A 20,794-nucleotide genomic window follows, 5' to 3' on the forward strand; every position below is an offset into this window, starting at 1 on the left:
TATGACTAATGTGATATGTCTGAAAGTGGGTTGGACCATTATGACTGATGTGATATGTTTTATAGTTGGTTGGACCATTATGACTGATGTGATATGTTTGACCATTATGACTGATGTTATATGTCTCACAGTGGGTTGGTCCATTATGACTGATGTAATATGTCTCACAGTGGGTTGGACCATTATGACTGATGTGATATGTCTGACAGTGGTTTTGACCATTATGACTGATGAGATATGTCTGACAGTGGTTTTGACCATTATGACTGATGTAATATGTCTCACAGTGGGTTGGACCATTATGACTGATGTAATATGTCTGACAGTGGTTTTGACCATTATGACTGATGTGATATGTCTCACAGTGGGTTGGACCATTATGACTGATGTGATATGTCTCACAGGGGTTGGACCATTATGACTGATGTAATATGTCTCACAGTGGGTTGGACCATTATGACTGATGTAATATGTCTCACAGTGGTTTTGACCATTATGACTGATGTGATATGTCTCACAGTGGGTTGGACCATTATGACTGATGTGATATGTTTTATAGTGGGTTGGACCATTATGACTGATGTAATATGTCTCACAGTGGGTTGCACCATTATGACTAATGTGATATGTCTGAAAGTGGGTTGGACCATTATGACTGATGTGATATGTTTTATAGTGGGTTGGACCATTATGACTGATGTAATATGTCTCACAGTGGGTTGCACCGTTATGACTAATGTGATATGTCTGAAAGTGGGTTGGACCATTATGACTGATGTGATATGTTTTATAGTGGGTTGGACCATTATGACTGATGTGATATGTTTTACCATTATGACTGATGTTATATGTCTCACAGTGGGTTGGACCATTATGACTGATGTGATATGTTTTACCATTATGACTGATGTTATATGTCTCACAGTGGGTTGGACCATTATGAATGATGTAATATGTCTCACAGTGGGTTGGACCATTATGACTGATGTGATATGTCTGAAAGTGGGTTGGACCATTATGACTGATGTGATATGTCTGACAGTGGTTTTGACCATTATGACTGATGTGATATGTCTGACAGTGGTTTTGACCATTATGACTGATGTAATATGTCTCACAGTGGGTTGGACCATTATGACTGATGTAATATGTCTGACAGTGGTTTTGACCATTATGACTGATGTGATATGTCTCACAGTGGGTTGAACCATTATGACTGATGTGATATGTCTGACAGTGGTTTTGACCATTATGACTGATGTTATATGTCTCACAGTGGGTTGGACCATTATGACTGATGTAATATGTCTCACAGTGGGTTTGACCATTATGACTGATGTAATATGTCTCACAGTGGTTTTGACCATTATGACTGATGTGATATGTCTCACAGTGGGTTGGACCATTATGAGTGATGTGATATGTTTTATAGTGGGTTGGACCATTATGACTGATGTAATATGTCTCACAGTGGGTTGCACCATAATGACTAATGTGATATGTCTGAAAGTGGGTTGGACCATTATGACTGATGTGATATGTTTTATAGTGGGTTGGACCATTATGACTGATGTAATATGTCTCACAGTGGGTTGCACCGTTATGACTAATGTGATATGTCTGAAAGTGGGTTGGACTATTATGACTGATGTGATATGTTTTATAGTGGGTTGGACCATTATGACTGATGTGATATGTTTGACCATTATGACTGATGTTATATGTCTCACAGTGGGTTGGTCCATTATGACTGATGTAATATGTCTCACAGTGGGTTGGACCATTATGACTGATGTGATATGTCTGAAAGTGGGTTAGACCATTATGACTGATGTGATATGTCTGACAGTGGTTTTGACCATTATGACTGATGTGATATGTCTCACAGTGGGTTGGACCATTATGACTGATGTAATATGTCTCACAGTGGGTTGGACCATTATGACTGATGTGATATGTCTGAAAGTGGGTTGGACCATTATGACTGATGTGATATGTCTGACAGTGGTTTTGACCATTATGACTGATGTGATATGTCTGACAGTGGTTTTGACCATTATGACCTATGTAATATGTCTCACAGTGGGTTGGACCATTATGACTGATGTAATATGTCTGACAGTGGTTTTGACCATTATGACTGATGATATGTGTCTCACAGTGGGTTGGACCATTATGACTGATGTGATATGTCTGACAGTGGTTTTGACCATTATGACTGATGTGATATGTCTGACAGTGGTTTTGACCATTATGACTGATGATATATGTCTCACAGTGGGTTGGACCATTATGACTGATGTGATATGTCTGACAGTGGTTTTGACCATTATGACTGATGTGATGTCTCACAGTGGGTTGGACCATTATGACTGATGTAATATGTCTCACAGTGGGTTGGACCATTATGACTGATGTAATATGTCTCACAGTGGGTTGGACCATTATGACTAATGTGATATGTCTGAAAGTGGGTTTGACCATTATGACTGATGTGATATGTCTGACAGTGGTTTTGACCATTATGACTGATGTGATATGTTTGACCATTATGACTGATGTGATATGTCTCACAGGTGTTAGACCATAGGACTGATGTGATATGTCTCATAGGGGTTATACCATTGGACTGATGTGATATGTCTCACAGGGGTTATACCATAGGACTGATGTGATATATCTTACAGGGGTTAGACCATAGGACTGATGTGATATGTCTCACAGGGGTTAGACCATAGGACTGATGTGATATGTCTCACATGGGGTTAGACCATAGGACTGATGTGATATGTCTGACAGGGGTTAGACCATAGGACTGATGTGATATGTCTCACAGGGGTTAGACCATAGGACTGATGTGATATGTCTCACAGGGGTTAGACCATAGAACTGATGTGATATGTCTCACAGGGGTTAGACCATAGGACTGATGTGATATGTCTCACAGGGGTTAGACCATAGGACTGATGTGATATATCTTACAGGGGTTAGACCATAGGACTGATGTGATATCTTTGACAGTGGGTTGTTTGTGTTGCAGACGTGTTTGTGGGTGAGAGGTATGCGGGATGTCGCCCAGGCGCCAAGCTGGTGGTTCATTACACGGGGCTTGTGTGTCCCCCCTCCCAGGTCTGGTGTGAACGCGTTACCGGACACTCGGCCTTGATTGTCTGGAACAAAGGTAAGCTATGCTTCTATTATTTTAACAAATGTATGGTGATGAGTCATAGTTTTCTGTAACAAAGGTATGCTACAATGTTGAACTTATCTGGGACAGGGATGGTAAGTTACATGAAAACATGTCAATTGTATGGAAATGGTTAGGTCATATAGTAAGTCACTTGAATACATGTCAGTTGTATGAAATGTTCAGGTCATATGGTAAGTCGCATGAATACATGTCAATAGTATGGAAATGTTCAGGTCATATGGTAAGTCACATGAATACATGTCAATAGTATGGAAATGTTCAGGTCATATGGTAAGTTACATGAATACATGTCAATAGTATGGAAATGTTCAGGTCATATGGTAAGTCACATGATTACTGTGCATTGGGTGGAAATGGTCAGTGTAGCCAACATCCAGGAAACTAGCTCTTTTTATGCCCCCGGATCGAAAGATCGGGGGTATATTGTTTTTTGCCTGTCTGTCTGTCTGTCCGTCTGTCATTGTGTCAGTCAGTCATTTTATGTGTGTGTCACAAAACTTTAACCTTGCTTAAAGTTTTATAACTTTTGCAATATTGAAGATAGCAACTTCATATCTGGCATGCATGTGTATCTCATGGAGCTGCACATTTTGAGTGGTGAAAAGTCAAGGTCATCCTTCAAGGTCAAAGGTCAAATATTGTATTTTTCATTCCTAAAACTTTAACCTTCGTTAAAGTTTGGTCATAACTTCTAGAATATTGAAGATAGCAACTTGATATTTGGCATGCATGTGTATCTCATGGAGCTGCACATTTTGAGTGGCTAAAGGTCAAGGTCAATGTCATCGTTCAAGGTCAAAGGTCAAATTTATGGCTTCAAAGTGGCGCAATGGTGGCATTGTGTTTCTGACAAACACATCTCTTGTTCATACTTGTATTGGGACGACTGTGATTTGTCTATGATATAACCCTTTAAATTTGATAAAGATATTCACTGCGGGGAATCACGTGATCACAAAAGTACATCGTGCGCACAAAATGGTGGAAAAAGCTCTCGCTTAATGTCGAAAATCAAGGTATTCTCATATTTTATAATATCTAAATTAATTGTTTATTGTGTCTGAATGTTTGAGAAAACTACAGAAATCTCAGAAAAACGACAATTACCAGAGTACATAAGGAGACTAAGCGGGTACTTTGCACATAGTTATCATTAATTTAGATATTATAAAATATGAGAATACCTTGATTTTCGTCATTAAGCGAGAGCTTTTTCCACCATTTTGTGCGTACGATGTACTTTTGTGATCACGTGATTCCCCGCAGTTATATTGTTGCTCTTAATTTTACCAATAGATATTTATTAAATTTTAAAATTAGATATTTACATAAGAATATTTCAATATTTAAAGACGGACCTTGTTATTTGTTGAGATTGAAACAAGAATGCTTTAACATTGTCTTATAGGCTTTGCTATCTGTAATGTTCGCTTTGTGTGTATTTAAGTTACATGTCGCAGGCTTTGCAAAACATTTCATGTTTGAATGATTTATTTACAGAAATCAAGATGTTTCAGTCCCAGTCTTGAAATTAAAATGAAATAATCCACTGATATCATTGCATTCAAATTCTCTGTTACCAAGCATAGTTTAAGGCATGTCATAAATTTGCTTACGCCATTTATCAGGCTGTGCACATAAATTAGGTTCGGAGTTGATGCTTCTTCTATAACTTGGGATTAAACTTGCCAAATTCTTTGGGTAAAATGTTGGAATAAGAGTGTAATTTGATTTAATTCAAGCGTGTGTCATTTGTTTACAAAATAATTTGTTTGTGTGTATTCTTCCTACTAGATACTTCAGTTCATATTTAGATTTATTCGTATTTATAATATATTTACAAGTAAATTTGTTGTAAGTTTTAAGTTTAACAAAAATTTAACTTTTGTACTTATAGAGAAAAAAATACAACATTAAATTGTATTTCAACTAAATAAAAGACTTAACAGAAAAAGTTTGTAGTTTTCCATTAAACGTGGCCGTTCTAAACATTGACACAGAATATTTTTTAAATTGTCATTTTTTAAAGCTTTTGTTATTTTTGGGTAAATACCCTAATGTGGGATAGAGAATGCAACGCAGCTAAACAAACGAAGTACGCAGCATTACGAAGATTCCGTTTAAGTAATGATGCATCGGATTATCAATACTATATATCACTCCGTAGAGGGTTTAAAAATATGTGCTCGGACAAAAAACAAGCGTATCAAACGACGAAAAGAAACGAATTGGTTTTATCGCGTACTAAACCAAATTTGTTCTGGAAATTAATAAAAGGTAGTCATAAGACGAAAAACAAAGATTCTTGTAATATAGATCCATTTGCATGGTACGATTATTTTAAAGGCCTTCTTTGTAAAGAAAATCAACCAAGTCTAATTGATATACAGCTAGAGGTTAACGAAACTGAAGATGATCAAGATCAAATTTTAAACTCAGAAATCACGAACGAAGAAATAATAAAAAGTATTTCAAAACTCAAAGATGGAAAATCGCAAGGGACCGATGGCCTTGGGGCAGAATTTTATAAAAGTACGATGCATATGATAAGTCCTTTACTTCGAGATTTATTTAATAAGATTCTAAATACAGGGCATTTTCCAAATATCTGGCGGGATAGTATAATTGTGCCGATATATAAGTCAGGCGCTACAGATGACCCCTCTAATTATAGAGGTATATCATTAATTAATGTAATGTATAAAATATTCTCCAATATCGTATACAACAGATTATGCAAATGGGCAGATTTTAACAATAAAATAGAAGAAGCACAAGCCGGTTTTCGCAAGGGATATTCAACCATTGATAATTTATTTACTCTTCAAAGCATGGTCCAAAAATATACGTGTAAACCTGGTGGTAGGTTTTATGTTCTATACGTAGACTTCCAAAAAGCATTTGATAGTTTGATTATTCATAAACTATTTACAACTATGTGTAAAAATGGGGTCAAGGGGAAGCTTTTTCAAGTATTAAAATCGATGTATTCAAATCTACGCGGATGTGTACGGGTAAATGATAAAAATGTCACGCAAAACTTCAATTGTAACATCGGCACTAGGCAAGGGGACGTAACCAGCACTATAATTTTTAATTTATACATGAACGAGTTGTCTACCTTTCTAAAATCTAAAGGTCATAGGGGTATTTTTATCACCGAAGATATTTCAGACATTATTTGCATTCTTTTTGCCGATGACGTTGCGAGTTGCGCCGATACCGCGATCGAGCTACAATCACAATTGAACTCTATATCAGAATTTTGTGATAATACTGGTATGACAATTAATCAACAAAAGACTGAAATTATTGTTTTTAGAAATGGAGGTCCGCTAAGAGCATACGAACATTGGGTCTTAAAAAATAATCCCGTAAATGTCACATCTGTATATAAATACATGGGTCTTCTTTTTACACCCAAATTATCATGGAGGAAAGCGAAAGAAAAACTTGCAGCTCAAGCCCGAAAATCTATTTTTGCTATTAAATCATACCAAAGAAACTTTGGATATTTTTCATACACGGAATATTTTAAATTGTTTGATTCAATGGTTAAACCCATACTTACATATGGCTCTGAGATATATGGAATAGAATTCTCAGACATTCTCGAAAAAGTACAAATCGAGTGTTGTAAATATTTCCTTGGTGTAAATAAATCTGTAAATGATAGCATTGTATTAGGAGAATGTGGTAGATTACCTCTTTGTATAGAACATCATGTAAAATGCGTTAAATATTGGTGTAAATTGATAAGTATGACAGAGGATCGATATCCTAGAAACTGTTATATTATGTTAAAGCGGCATGACGAAATCGGAAGAACTAATTGGGTGACATCTGTAAAAAATATTTTGTACCGTTATGGATTTGGTTTTGTTTGGATAAGTCAAGAGATAGGAAATGTGGAATTATTCTTAATGTCATTTAAACAAAGATTGATTGATTGTAATACACAGAACTGGCTTGAAGCTCTTGGAAATTCACCAAGATGCGATACTTACAAACAGTTCAAATCTATGTTAAACCCAGAAAAGTATTTGTTTATCGATATACCATTTTATGTTCGAAAGTCAGTTGCTAGATTCCGTTGTTCAAGCCATAAATTAGCTATTGAAACTGGTCGACATTTAGGAATTTCAAGAGAAAACCGATTATGTACATATTGTTCAGTCGTTTTTAATAATATGTGTATTGAAGATGAGTTTCATGTATTTTTTAAATGTCCAAAATTCAACCAAGAAAGGCAAATGTATATCTTTTCATGGTACAATGGTGAACAAAATTTCTTAAATTTTTGCAATCTTATGCAAATCTCTGATGAAAGTAAACTTAAAAGCATAGCCTTTTTTGTAACTGAAATAATGAAAAAGAAAGATGTAGATCAAAATTGATGTTCAAACTTGATGTATCACAACTCAAAAAATAACATGCTGTTACTTATGTATGCTGTATTTTGGGCCGGTGGCCTTTATTTACAAAATAAACTTTTGTCTTTGTCTTTGTCTTGTCTTGTGGATAATAGAAAATAAAATCAAAGTTTGGACTGGTATGTTTGTCTTTAGTATTAACAATGATATTGTGAAACTCATAAAATTACAAAATTTAATATTATTTGAATTGCTTACAAGTCTGTAATGGCTTGAAAGGTTGGACACATGAATAAATAACTGGACCCCATTTAAGCTATTGGTTTCAACATTGATATGTTTAGTTCACAGTACACATGTATTTTGTTCTTGATCTTCATTGTTACATACATGTATACATGGACACTGTTTTAAGCAATTGTTTCATTGATGTTTACAAAAACAAAGTTAACATTGATGCATTCAGCTAAGGTTAAAAAGTGTACAGTATTGTTTTGGATTTTGTGCTTCATAGCAAAATCAATACATCAAATCATTCACAAATACCCACAGAAGAGTAAAAGACACATGAATTAATGTATAAGATTGATTTTATGGATATATCAGCAAGGAAAAACTGGTTTCATTATTTTCGGTGGCTTAAACAAACCTATTTGAATTTCATAACTTCCAAGTTATAAAGTTTGTGTCACTTGAAAAATGAATGTGCCATATAAGATATCAACTGATGTGAAGCTTTATTTGGCTGTGCAAAGTTTTATTTTAATAACAGCAGTGGATTTTTATAAATGAAAGTTACAATGGTTGGTGTAGAATTTATAAATTGTGCAGACACATTTTCTTCATTGTGTTATTGAACAGTTCATAACACAATCAATCTATTAAATGCAGTAAGTTTAAATTATATCTACTTCAGTATATGTTATTGAATACTGGAGGATTTTAATTCTTCATCTTATATTTTATTTGCTTTTGAAAGAATAATGTTTTTCTTCTGATTTATGTGAAATCATGTGAGTGCACAGTACTTAAAATAAAAATGAAAAATAGCTGAGAATAAAGTGCATTTCAAAACATATATTTAAAGGTAAATGTAAATTGATTTTTCTCAAGTATTTTAATTTATTAATTATTTGGATTTGTGAAATTGTATCAAGAAATGAATTATTGATGTAGCACATATTTTTCTTGATATCAAGAATTTTATTTTTGACATCAGAAAATTATTTTTTATATCAAGAAAATTGTCATATTTTCTGATATGAAATATTTGATATTTTGATAAAAAGATATGATTTTCTGATATAAAAAATCTTATGCTTAATATCAACAAATACTGAATATATTTTGATATCAAACGATCTAATTATTGATATCCAAAAATCATTGCTTGGTACCAAAGATTTAATATCTTGATTTCAGAAAATCATTTCTTGATGACAATAACAGTTTATTACTGAAATTAAAATAATAAAGATATTTACAATTGTTAAATTTACTCACTAAAATGTACAAATAAATAGAGATTTAACATTCCGATTTTTTGTTAAATTGTAATGCTACAACAAGTCACCAGTGTATTAATTGTTTAATTTATTTTATCAGTTAATATTTTCATTGAAATACAATTTGAAACTAAAGCTGCAATTGGGGTATTTTTTCAAAGAATTCTGAGGATAGTGGTTAAACAAACAAGATGGCACAAAATGACTGTTTTGTTAGTGACTGTCATTACTTTGGGTCTGTGTCGCTATCAAAAACACATTTCAAATAGAAAAGACAAATAATGATCGGTAATATATCAAAATAAAGAAGTGCCAAAGATTATCGCTATACAAATGACAAGGATCATTCATTGAAAGTCTGTGACAAAACTCAAACATGGTTTTATCTTTTGTAAATTTACAGATGTAAAGCTATACAATATTTGATCAAGCCCAAGTCTTTGATTCGACATGGACTCTTGTTTACTAAGTGACATTACTTTTATCTTAATGAATCCTTGAAGACAGTGATAAATATCAGCTGTATTATGATTGGTAACTGCAATACTTGTTAAGGGGAATTAAGTGTTTCCATTAGTGCAAATATTTCACTTATGACTGCTACTTGTTTTACCCAAACAAAGAACCAAATTGATTGACCATTGCATTTTTAACTTAAATAGGTCACAATGTTTTAGTGATGAAGACTTGTATACTTTATCATTGGGAGGTCCCAGTTTTGGTCAGAAATTAGGGAGCTTCAAATTCATCAAAATGCATCAAATTCTTGTTCCTCTTTATTTACCAATTTATGCATTAAATGTAGCAATGCTGTATAAATTATCTTTAAATGTTATCCCAAAAGAAGTATAAAAAATGTATGGTTTATAATTAAGTAATTAGATAAAGTAATAAGAAATGCAAGGACATTTAGTAAAATAAGGATAAAGAGTTTTAGAACTATCTTAGGTGGTAGCAATAATCCGTTTTTTTTTCCGTATTTTGTCATCAGTGGTTGATATTTCAATTCTTTAAATGATTAATAAGCAGATTCCACTGTCTCTGGTGTTGCAAGCAGATTCCACTGTCTCTGGTGTTGCAAGCATGTCTTGGTTAAGTTGTTGATCTTTAAATAACAATATATTCCACTATCTGCTTTCAGTACTTACAAGTGGTAAATTTATCTTTTATATTGAAGAGTTCATTGATATTGTTTTGTATAGACTTTGCTGATATTTTGTTATTTATTTATTTGTAAGAGAGGTTCCTCTACATTTTAAAGGGGCCTTTTCACAGATTTTGGCATATTTGAAAGTTTGTCATTAAATGCTTTATATTGATAAATGTAAACATTTGATCTTAAAAGCTCCAGTAAAAATCAAGAATAAAATTTAAAAAAGGAAAAAAAGAAGCCGGTACTGGTGGCTCGAACCAGTGACCCCCGAAGTCCTGAAATTAGTCTAAAGTAAAAATGCTTTAGCCCTCTCGACTATTCCGCCGGGCTTACAGTGTTGTAGTATTTTATACCTTATATAAGCAATCTTCGTAGTTGCGTAAATTTAAACGACAACAACAGAACTCTCCAAATTATTCAATCGTTTTGCGTTGCAACGCTTTATAATTTTTAGGTTTTCAAATCGTCAAAAGATACATATAATGGCTTTATAGGACTATGGTTAATGTTCAGTAATAGTGTTTCCTCATAAATATCATAACTAAAACCAAAATTTGCGAATCTGAAACAACTTTTTTCAATTTTGTCAATTTACCAAACCGTGAAAAGATCCCTTTAAAGTCTGATTTGTATAGCTTCCATCAACATTCGACCGCTTAATTTGTTGAATGTTAATTTGTCCTAATTGTTCATGGACCTCTGACCTCAGATTTGTAGTGACATATGATTTCATTTGGCCTATTGATTTGCAGAGTTCATTGACATTTGACCTTTGAATTGTAGTGATTAAATTGCCATTTCACCTTTAATTTATTTACAATTTATGGATATTTGACCTCTTGTAGGATTTCATTAACATTTGACCTCTGATTTTTAGAGTTCATTTACATATGACCTCTGACCTCTGAATTCAGATGATGGTCCCAAGAGCCATTTTATCCGCCCTGAGAGTTACCATGTGACCTGGTGGCCAGGAGACAAGCCTGAAGAGGACATCAACAGTGATAGCACCACTGGTAAGGCCCTGTTGCAAGGAAACTAGTAACCATGGTTACAAATTGAATATTTGTGCAGCTCAAATGGTCCCGTACTTAATATATCCACCTTCCCATGCTAGGCAACTCACAAGGTTTAATATTGAATGTTTTGCCCTTCTATTGCTAGGCAACGTACGTGGTTAAAATCTGAATATGTCAGCCTTCTGTTGCTGAAAGACTCAGTAACCATTATTAAAATCTGAATTTGTTGAGCATTCTATTGCTAGGCAGCTTAGTTACCATGGTTACAATCTCAATATTTCAGCCTTCTGTTGATAGGCAATTCAGTAACCATGCTCAGTATTTCAAACATTGTTTTTGGTTTAGAGATTTTGGTGTGTGTGTTTTTTAGCTCATTTATTTTTTGAAAAAAAATTATGAGCTATTGTCATCACCTTGGCGTCGGCGTCCGGTTAAGTTTTGCATTTAGGTCCACTTTTCTCAGAAAGTATCAATGCTATTGCATTCAAACTTGGTACAGTTACTTACCACCATGAGGGGACTGGGCAGGCAAAGTTAGATAACTCTGGCGTGCATTTTGACTGAATTATGTGACCTTTTTATACTTAGAAAATTGAAAATTTTGGTTAAGTTTTGCGTTTAGGTCCACTTTTTTCAAAAAGTATCAATGCTATTGCATTCAAACTTGGTACACTTACTTACTATCATGAGGGGACTGGGCAGGCAAAGTTAGATAACTCTTGCGTGCATTTTGACAGAATTATGTGCCCTTTTTATACTTAGAAAATAGAAAATTTTGGTTAAGTTTTGTGTTTAGGTCCACTTTATTCCTTAAGTATCAAAGCTATTGCTTTCATACTTGCAACACTTACTAACTATCGTAAGGGGACTGTGCAGGCAAAGTTATGTAACTCTGACTGGCATTTGGACGGAATTATGGGCCAATTATACTTAGAAAATTGAAACTTTGGTTAAGTTTTGTGTTTTCGTCCACTTTACCCCTAAAGTATCATAGATATTGCTTTCATACTCGGAACACTCGCAAACTATCATAAGGGTACAGTAAAAGGACAAGTTGCATAACTCTGGTTGTCATTTTTACGGAATTATGGCCCTTTTTTGACTAAGTAACTTTGAATATATGGTTAAATTTTGTGTTTCGATCCACTTTTCTTCTAAAGTATCAATGCTATTGCTTTCCAACTTCAAATACTTTCATGCTATCATGAGGTTACTGTACCTGGCAAGTTGAATTTTACCTTGACCTTTGAATGACCTTGACTCTCAAGGTCAAATTATTAAATTTCGCTAAAATTGCCATAACTTCTTTATTTATGATTAGATTTGATTGATACTTTGACAAAACTACTCTTACCTGGCAAACCACAATAGACTCCACCCAAACCATCGCCCGTGCCCCCCCCCCCCCCGAACCCCCCCCCCCGCACCCCCCCATTTTTTTTTTTTTTTTTTTTTTTTTAAGATCGTCTCACAAATGACCACCACACCCTCACACTATACCCCCCCATCCCACCCCCTCCCCAATTTTTTTGTTAAACGGTTAAAAAACAAAACTATTTATTTTGATTATTTTATGTTTGAAATACCGTCCAACCATCGCACCCAAGAATCCCCCCCCCCTCCCCCCCCCCCTCCCCCCACCCGAATCCCCCCCCCCCCTTTTTTTTTTTTTTTTTTTTTTATTTTTTATTTTAAGATCATCTCATAAATTACCACGACACCCTCACACTATACCCCCCCCCCCACCTCACCCCCCCCAATTTTTTTTTTTGAAACGGTTAAAAAACACAATTATTTATTTTTTATTATTTTATGTTTGAAATACCGTCCAACCATCGCACCCAAGAATCCCCACCCCCACCCACCCCCCCCACCCCCCCACCCCCACCCCCCACCCCCGATTTTTTTTTCCTTTTTTTCGCATTTTTGGAAGATAATGTAATAAATGTCCACACCCCCACACAATGCACCGCTCTTCACTCCACCCCTCCCTCCTTTGTGATTGAAAATGAGAGTCCCTTCACCTTTAAAAAGAAAATAGATGAGCGGTCTGCACCCGCAAGGCGGTGCTCTTGTTTTTAATTGTTGTAGCATTGTAGTTTGTTTGTTTTGAACAAATATTGTCAAAACTGTGACATTTAAAGCTTTCATTTTTATGTTGTTTTTTTAAAGAATTAAACATCCAATGTCTTAATATGAAAAATATCTTGATAATAATCAAGATGTATACATATATCATATGAAGACACCTTTTTAAGAGTTTTTCTGTAGGTTATTAGATATATACAGGCTTGTGGCTACAGCAGTGTGCTTGTATTACTTATGGTCCCTAGATTTCAACATGTTCCAATCAATTGATAAATATTTGTGGTGCTAGTGGTGAGTTATTGGGATAACTTGATGTCTGTTGTCTATTCATGTGTCAGTGCATGCGTCAACTTTGTTCTCTAATGTCCTCCTCCTGATGTGCTGGGCAGAATTTGACAAAACTTTACATTAATGTTTCTTATAACTGTCTTCTATAAACAAAAATGCAAATGATTTTAGTCTGTAAATTAATTAGGTCACCGAGCCCAAAAAAGGTGTTTTAACATTGAAAACTTAAAAAATCTTGTCTGAAATGCCCCAAGAGGTCAAATATTTGGTATGTAGCAATTGTACTGTATACTGTAGTCCTGTACACAGTGTGTTCACATTATGCCATGGGGTCAAATTGGCCCTGCCTCGGAGGTCACCATTAGCATAGATGTATATACAGAAAAACTTTTTAATTCTTAAACAGCAAAGTGCATCCCTTTTGTATTTGACATGCTCCTGGGATCGCGCCCAAGAGCCTACAGGATTTAATAAGACTGATTTAACAAAATAACTTTTATAATATAATAAGAATTTCTCTGAAATGTCAAGATCCAAAAGTAAATATTGGTCGGTAAAACTGTTTATTGGTCCTCTAATAAGATTGTTCAATTTATCCCTCTGTTGTCCAAAATAACCACACAACAGGGGTCTTGAGTATTATATTGAGCTACAGTTGATCGATGAGCTTTCAAGAATGTTTAGGGTCCTCTTGTTGTTTGATTACTGACTAAGTTCACAATTACAAGAGATCAAATCAGAAGCTGTGACCTTCTTTGCTCCTAGACTGATAGCACCAATGGCTCTCAGGACAATGAGTTTCCAAAACAAGAGAGAATTGTGAAATGCGTTTGCATTGGAGCATGTTTGAAATCAGTTCTTTGCCAACTCTTGGGAAGTTTGTGCATCACTTTTATGTTTCATTTTGTCTTTGTTTCACAGCTGATGGTATTTATTTTGCACCCCTAGGGAAAGCTTGTGTTCCTTTCTGCTTTCTGTCTGGTCATCTATTTGTGTAGTTGTCTGTAGTTGTTTGTGCACTTTGCAAAAAAAATGTTTTCTGACTTTCTATCCATGAAATGAATGCATATCTTCAAGAGTTAGTGTCCCAAAATAGCACAGTTATTTATTCTATGTATTTTTATAACACAGACACCACCAAACAGACAGATGAGGTTAAAAATGATGAATTTAGTATAACATGGAAAATCAAGAAACAACATGTCCAAAGCATGACATATCCCAGGCATAATTAATTATCCTCTTGAATCTGAAGGAAGGTGCAGATTGAAAATACAGTATCTTGTCCAAATAGTGCCTTACATTGACATCATTTAATTAGATCATGAGATGAGATTCCATATCACAGCTGTATGCCTGATTAATCATAGCCTCATTTTTGGCTTTTACACTGTTCTAACAGTTTGCTTTTAAAGGGACTGTCAACCACGAATGACAAAAAAAGAAAAGTTCTAAAATACCGTATTTTTTTTACAATTAATAGTTTATATTGATTAAAATATCACAACTGGTATATTACATTAATTGAAAAAAGTTCATATTTTCAGTATATTCGGTTATAAAATTTTGCGATGTGAAATAGAAAGTTCATCGCGAAAATGGGTGACATAACGATATACACACTATAAATAACGCAAGTAGATTGATCATTTTATATATAAAACATATACAATTCACTACGCATGCCCAATTTGCATTCCTGGGCTTACCGCTTGACGATGATGATCAATCTACTGGCGTTATTTATAGTTAACTGGTAGACATGCCCAGTAAAATTTATTACCAAATATACTGAAAATATGAAAACTTAACAACTTTTTTCATGTAATGTAAAATACCAGTAGTTACATTTTAATCAATATTAACTAATAATTGTAAAAAATACGGTATTTTTACAACTTTTCTTTTTCGTTGTCGTTGTGGTTGACAGTCCCAATAAACCTTTAACACAGTATTATGTTAAGTTGGAATTAGACGTCAATTCGGGAATAAATTGTGTTTTTTAAGAGTGCATTATTTGCAGTTTTACATATTGTATTTATTTAGTTTGACAAATTATAATTAAAAAAGATACTTGCACATATAACAGAATCATTAAATTGATTTTAATACAAAGCTGGATTTTTCATTGATTTTTTTAAAATCGTCATAAAATGAAACTGTGTCCATGCGTCGTCTTAAAAATTCAGTTAAAATGATAAAAATACAATCACTGTTAATGAAAAAATTATGGAAATTTGCTTATTAAGTTTGAAGTATAGATGAAATATTACAAAAATTAATTCAGATCATAAAATGATTAGTTTTGTTTGAGCAAATCACCAAAATAATGTCCATTCCCAGTTTGATGTCTTATTCCAAATTCACATAATACAGTGTTCTTAATGTTTTGGTAATTAACAAACGTGTTCAGTGTACAGACAATCATGTGCTTGCGACCACTTGAATTAAGGGACTTTTGTCTTATGCGACCACTTTAAATCCCGCCCGAGCTTTTTACCGATATTTTCATATTGTATTAAGCGACTTTTGTCTTACCCGACCAGCGACCGCTGATTTGAGTGTATTTTTACGCGACCAGCAACCGCTGATTTGAGTGTATTTTGATGCCCGAGTCTTGAATTAAGCGACCGCTTTAAGGTAAAAGTGGTAAATCTGTTGACCGTTCAGGGACAAAGCAGTATTGATTGTTTATCTAAGCCGATAACATGAACATGAAGATGACACCCTTGTTGTGATTTCACACAAGCCATTTTCCTTTGTCTTGATTACCGGTTCTGACCGGTGTAAATGCTGACTGCGTATCAATTTTTGGTGTTGAATAATACAGTGAGGTATTGTCAACAGTATGCGGGTTAAAGAGTTTACTATTTGGGACGTTAAGTGACAAATTAGATTGCCGATTTTATTGCAGAAACAATGCGCTGACGCGACAAACATTTTCACAGTGTTCTCGAGAGGTGTAAAAAATAATTAATCAATAACATGTAGCAGAATATGTTCATTAAAAAATGTAATTGTTATTATGCTAATTAGTTTGTGTTAGCAAATTGTTCAATCAGGCGTGTTTATTTAGTTTTCAATCAAGGTGTTTTATTTATTTCCCTATGTACCATAATCGAGTCAGATATATATAAGCTTACATGCAGAAATTCAAATGTCAAAACGGAAAGTATTAACGTTAAATGAGAAAATTTGGGTATTGGAAGTGTCGAAGAGTAAAAGTGCACGTAAATTTAATCGCAAATGAGTTTGGAGTCGGAAAAACCCATTCTACGTGCAAACCATTTACATTGTATTTAGAATTAGAGAGAACTAATACAACTTAGTAAAAAATTGTTTTATTCATTTTATTTATATTTAGATTCATTTGATTACAAAAGCAGAAATCGCTGTGTCAAAAAGATATAATCCGATATCTGGATTTAAAATCAAAGGTCCGCATTCATCACAAATGGCCTTTTTTTAAATTTAAAGACCATTTTATTAAGAGACCACTTTTGGTTACTCCCTTAAGTGGTCTCTAAATACAAGATTGACGGTATTAACATCAGAGCCTCAGTTTGTGATGTAGGTAGATTAAAATGTCATGTATTAACATCAGAGCCTCAGTTTGTGATGTAGGTACATTAAAATGTCATGTATTAACATCAGAGCCTCAGTTTGTGATGTAGGTAGATTAAAATGTCATGTATTAACATCAGAGCCTCAGTTTGTGATGTAGGTAGATTAAAATGTCATGTGGCAATCATCTCCATATTATATTACTGCACTTATTATATCAAACTCACATGCTGTTTAAGGTAATATTTTTATTGTAAACAAATTATAAATGCTTCAATCTATAGCTATAAAGACAAATTTTATGTCTTGTTTGTGTTTGTAAACATACTATACATGAGGTCACACATTTGGGCCACAATTTAATAAATTGCTAGACAAATTATAATTCCCTTGACACTTGAAAATAATGGTTTGATCCTACCACGAAGTCCACAAAAATTTGTGTCCCGCGATTTTTTTTTTTAACAGTACTTTTTTTTTAGTGTTTGTCTCTTGAATCTTGTCTCTTGGCAAAGGTAATAATGTACACTGAAATGTTGTTTAAAAACCCCCCATATATTTAACAATAATGTTATTTTGTACTACTATCTTACTTGTCTGTAGACATGTTGTGTTATAGATTTCCCTAGAAACATTAAGTTAGGTAGAAAATAATTGTGTATATTGCTCCTACTTAGTTCAAGTTTTTATGCTCCCCGAAATAAATTTTGGCAGAGCATATAGTTGCCAGTTTGTCCATCCTTACTTACTTACTTACTTTCTTACTTCCGTCACACTTTTGCTACCTTTTCTCATAGCGCCTTCAATACTTTACCAATCATTTTCATATTTGGCATGTAGGTACCTTGCATGGACCTCTACCTTTTGATGAGGTTTGAGGTCACTGGGGTCAAGGTCAAGGTCAACGAGGCTAATAATAGACTTCCTTCTGTCACACTTTTGCTACCGTTTCTCAAAGCGCCTTCAATACTTTACCAATTGCTTTCATATTTGGCATGTAGGTACCTTGCATGGACCTCTACCTTTTGATGAGGTTTGAGGTCACTGGGTAAAGGTCACCGAGGCTAATAATAGATTTTTTAGGTGTTTATTAACTCTTTCCCCCTCAGAAGCAAATTAAAATGGCTATGTGCAAACAGCATAAAACCAGAACAGCCTGTGAGTAACTCGCAGTCTGTTCAGGTTTTATGCTGTTTGTTGATCATCAGTATCTGAGGGTTTGAAATGAAACCTTTAAAACTTGAATGGACTACACATGGGTCAAAATACGTATCTAAGGGGTAAAGGGTTAACACATACATGGACAAAACGCATCATAGGGGAGCATCCATCAGTTTCACTGATATTCTTGTTTAAATTCACTTTTGAGAATAACATATTGAACCTTTAATTATTTTATATTTTTATCAAGAAAAAACCTTCTTTAATATGAAAATAGTCTTATTATTCATTAAAACTTGCACTTGTATTTCTTATATTTTCAAGACTATTCATGAGTGTTTGGACGATTTAGAAAGAATTGTTTAATAGAAAAAAAAACTTGTTTGAAATTAGCTTAACAAGACTGATTTTGTATCAATTAATAATTATCTGCAATAAATGAAAAGTTGCATTATACAGTTACAAATATCTGAAGATCAAACATTCACTTGCATTATACAGTTACAAATATCTTAAGATCAAACATTCACTTGCATTACACAGTTATAAATATATGAAGATAAAACATTCACTTGCATTATACAGTTACAAATATCTTAAGATCAAACATTCACTTGCATTATACAGTTACAAATATCTAAAGATGAAACATTCACTTGTATTATACAGTTACAAATATCTTAAGATCAAACATTCACTTGCATTACACAGTTATAAATATATGAAGATAAAACATTCACTTGCATTATACAGTTACAAATATCTTAAAATCAAACATTTACTTGCATTATACAGTTACACATATCTGAAGATCAAACATTCACTTGCATTATACAGTTACAAATATCTTAAGATCAAACATTCACTTGCATTATACAGTAACAAATATCTGAAGATCAAACATTCACTTGCATTATACAGTTACAAATATCTTAAGATCAAACATTCACTTGCAGTATACAGTTACAAATATCTAAAGATGAAACATTCACTTGTATTATACAGTTACAAATATCTTAAGATCAAACATTCACTTGCATTATACAGTTACAAATATCTTAAGATCAAACATTCACTTGCATTATACAGTTACAAATATCTTAAGATCAAACATTCACTTGCATTATACAGTTAAAAATATCTTAAAATCAAACATTTACTTGAATTATACAGTTACAAATATCTGAAGATCAAACATTCACTTGCATTATACAGTTACAAATATCTTAAGATCAAACATTCACTTGCATTATACAGTTACAAATATCTAAAGATGAAACATTCACTTGTATTATACAGTTACAAATATCTTAAGATCAAACATTCACTTGCATTACACAGTTATAAATATATGAAGATAAAACATTCACTTGCATTATACAGTTACAAATATCTTAAAATCAAACATTTACTTGCATTATACAGTTACAAATATCTGAAGATCAAACATTCACTTGCATTATACAGTTACAAATATCTTAAGATCAAACATTCACTTGCATTATACAGTTACAAATATCTGAAGATCAAACATTCACTTGCATTATACAGTTACAAATATCTTAAGATCAAACATTCACTTGCATTATACAGTTACAAATATCTAAAGATGAAACATTCACTTGTATTATACAGTTACAAATATCTTAAGATCAAACATTCACTTGCATTATACAGTTACAAATATCTTAAGATCAAACATTCACTTGCATTATACAGTTACAAATATCTAAAGATGAAACATTCACTTGTATTATACAGTTACAAATATCTTAAGATCAAACATTCACTTGCATTATACAGTTACAAATATCTTAAGATCAAACATTCTCTTGTATTATACAGTTACAAATATCTTAAGATCAAACATTCACTTGTATTATACAGTTACAAATATCTTAAGATCAAACATTCACTTGTATTATACAGTTACAAATACCTTAAGATCAAACATTCACTTGCATTATACAGTTACAAATATCTTAAGATCAAACATTCACTTGCATTATACAGTTACAAATATCTAAAGATGAAACATTCACTTGTATTATACAGTTACAAATATCTTAAGATCAAACATTCACTTGCATTATACAGTAACAAATATCTGAAGATCAAACATTCACTTGCATTATACAGTTACAAATATCTTAAGATCAAACATTCACTTGCATTACACAGTTATAAATATATGAAGATAAAACATTCACTTGCATTATACAGTTACAAATATCTTAAAATCAAACATTTACTTGCATTATACAGTTACACATATCTGAAGATCAAACATTCACTTGCATTATACAGTTACAAATATCTTAAGATCAAACATTCACTTGCATTATACAGTAACAAATATCTGAAGATCAAACATTCACTTGCATTATACAGTTACAAATATCTTAAGATCAAACATTCACTTGCAGTATACA

At 33.3% G+C, this 20,794-nt stretch overlaps 1 protein-coding gene across 1 annotated transcript in view; it reads left to right on the top strand.

The window, feature by feature from the left end:
* LOC127831684 (uncharacterized) overlaps positions 1–20,794 on the top strand; it is a 126,025-nt gene that overhangs the window by 69,551 nt on the left and 35,680 nt on the right. Inside the window, 2 exon segments of the mRNA XM_052356705.1 lie at positions 3,041–3,181; positions 11,157–11,258. Of these exon segments, the coding sequence (XP_052212665.1) occupies positions 3,041–3,181; positions 11,157–11,258 (243 nt within the window).

This window comes from Dreissena polymorpha, chromosome 5, assembly GCF_020536995.1.
Source record: "Dreissena polymorpha isolate Duluth1 chromosome 5, UMN_Dpol_1.0, whole genome shotgun sequence".
In the NCBI taxonomy this organism is placed as follows: Eukaryota; Metazoa; Mollusca; class Bivalvia; order Myida; family Dreissenidae; genus Dreissena; species Dreissena polymorpha.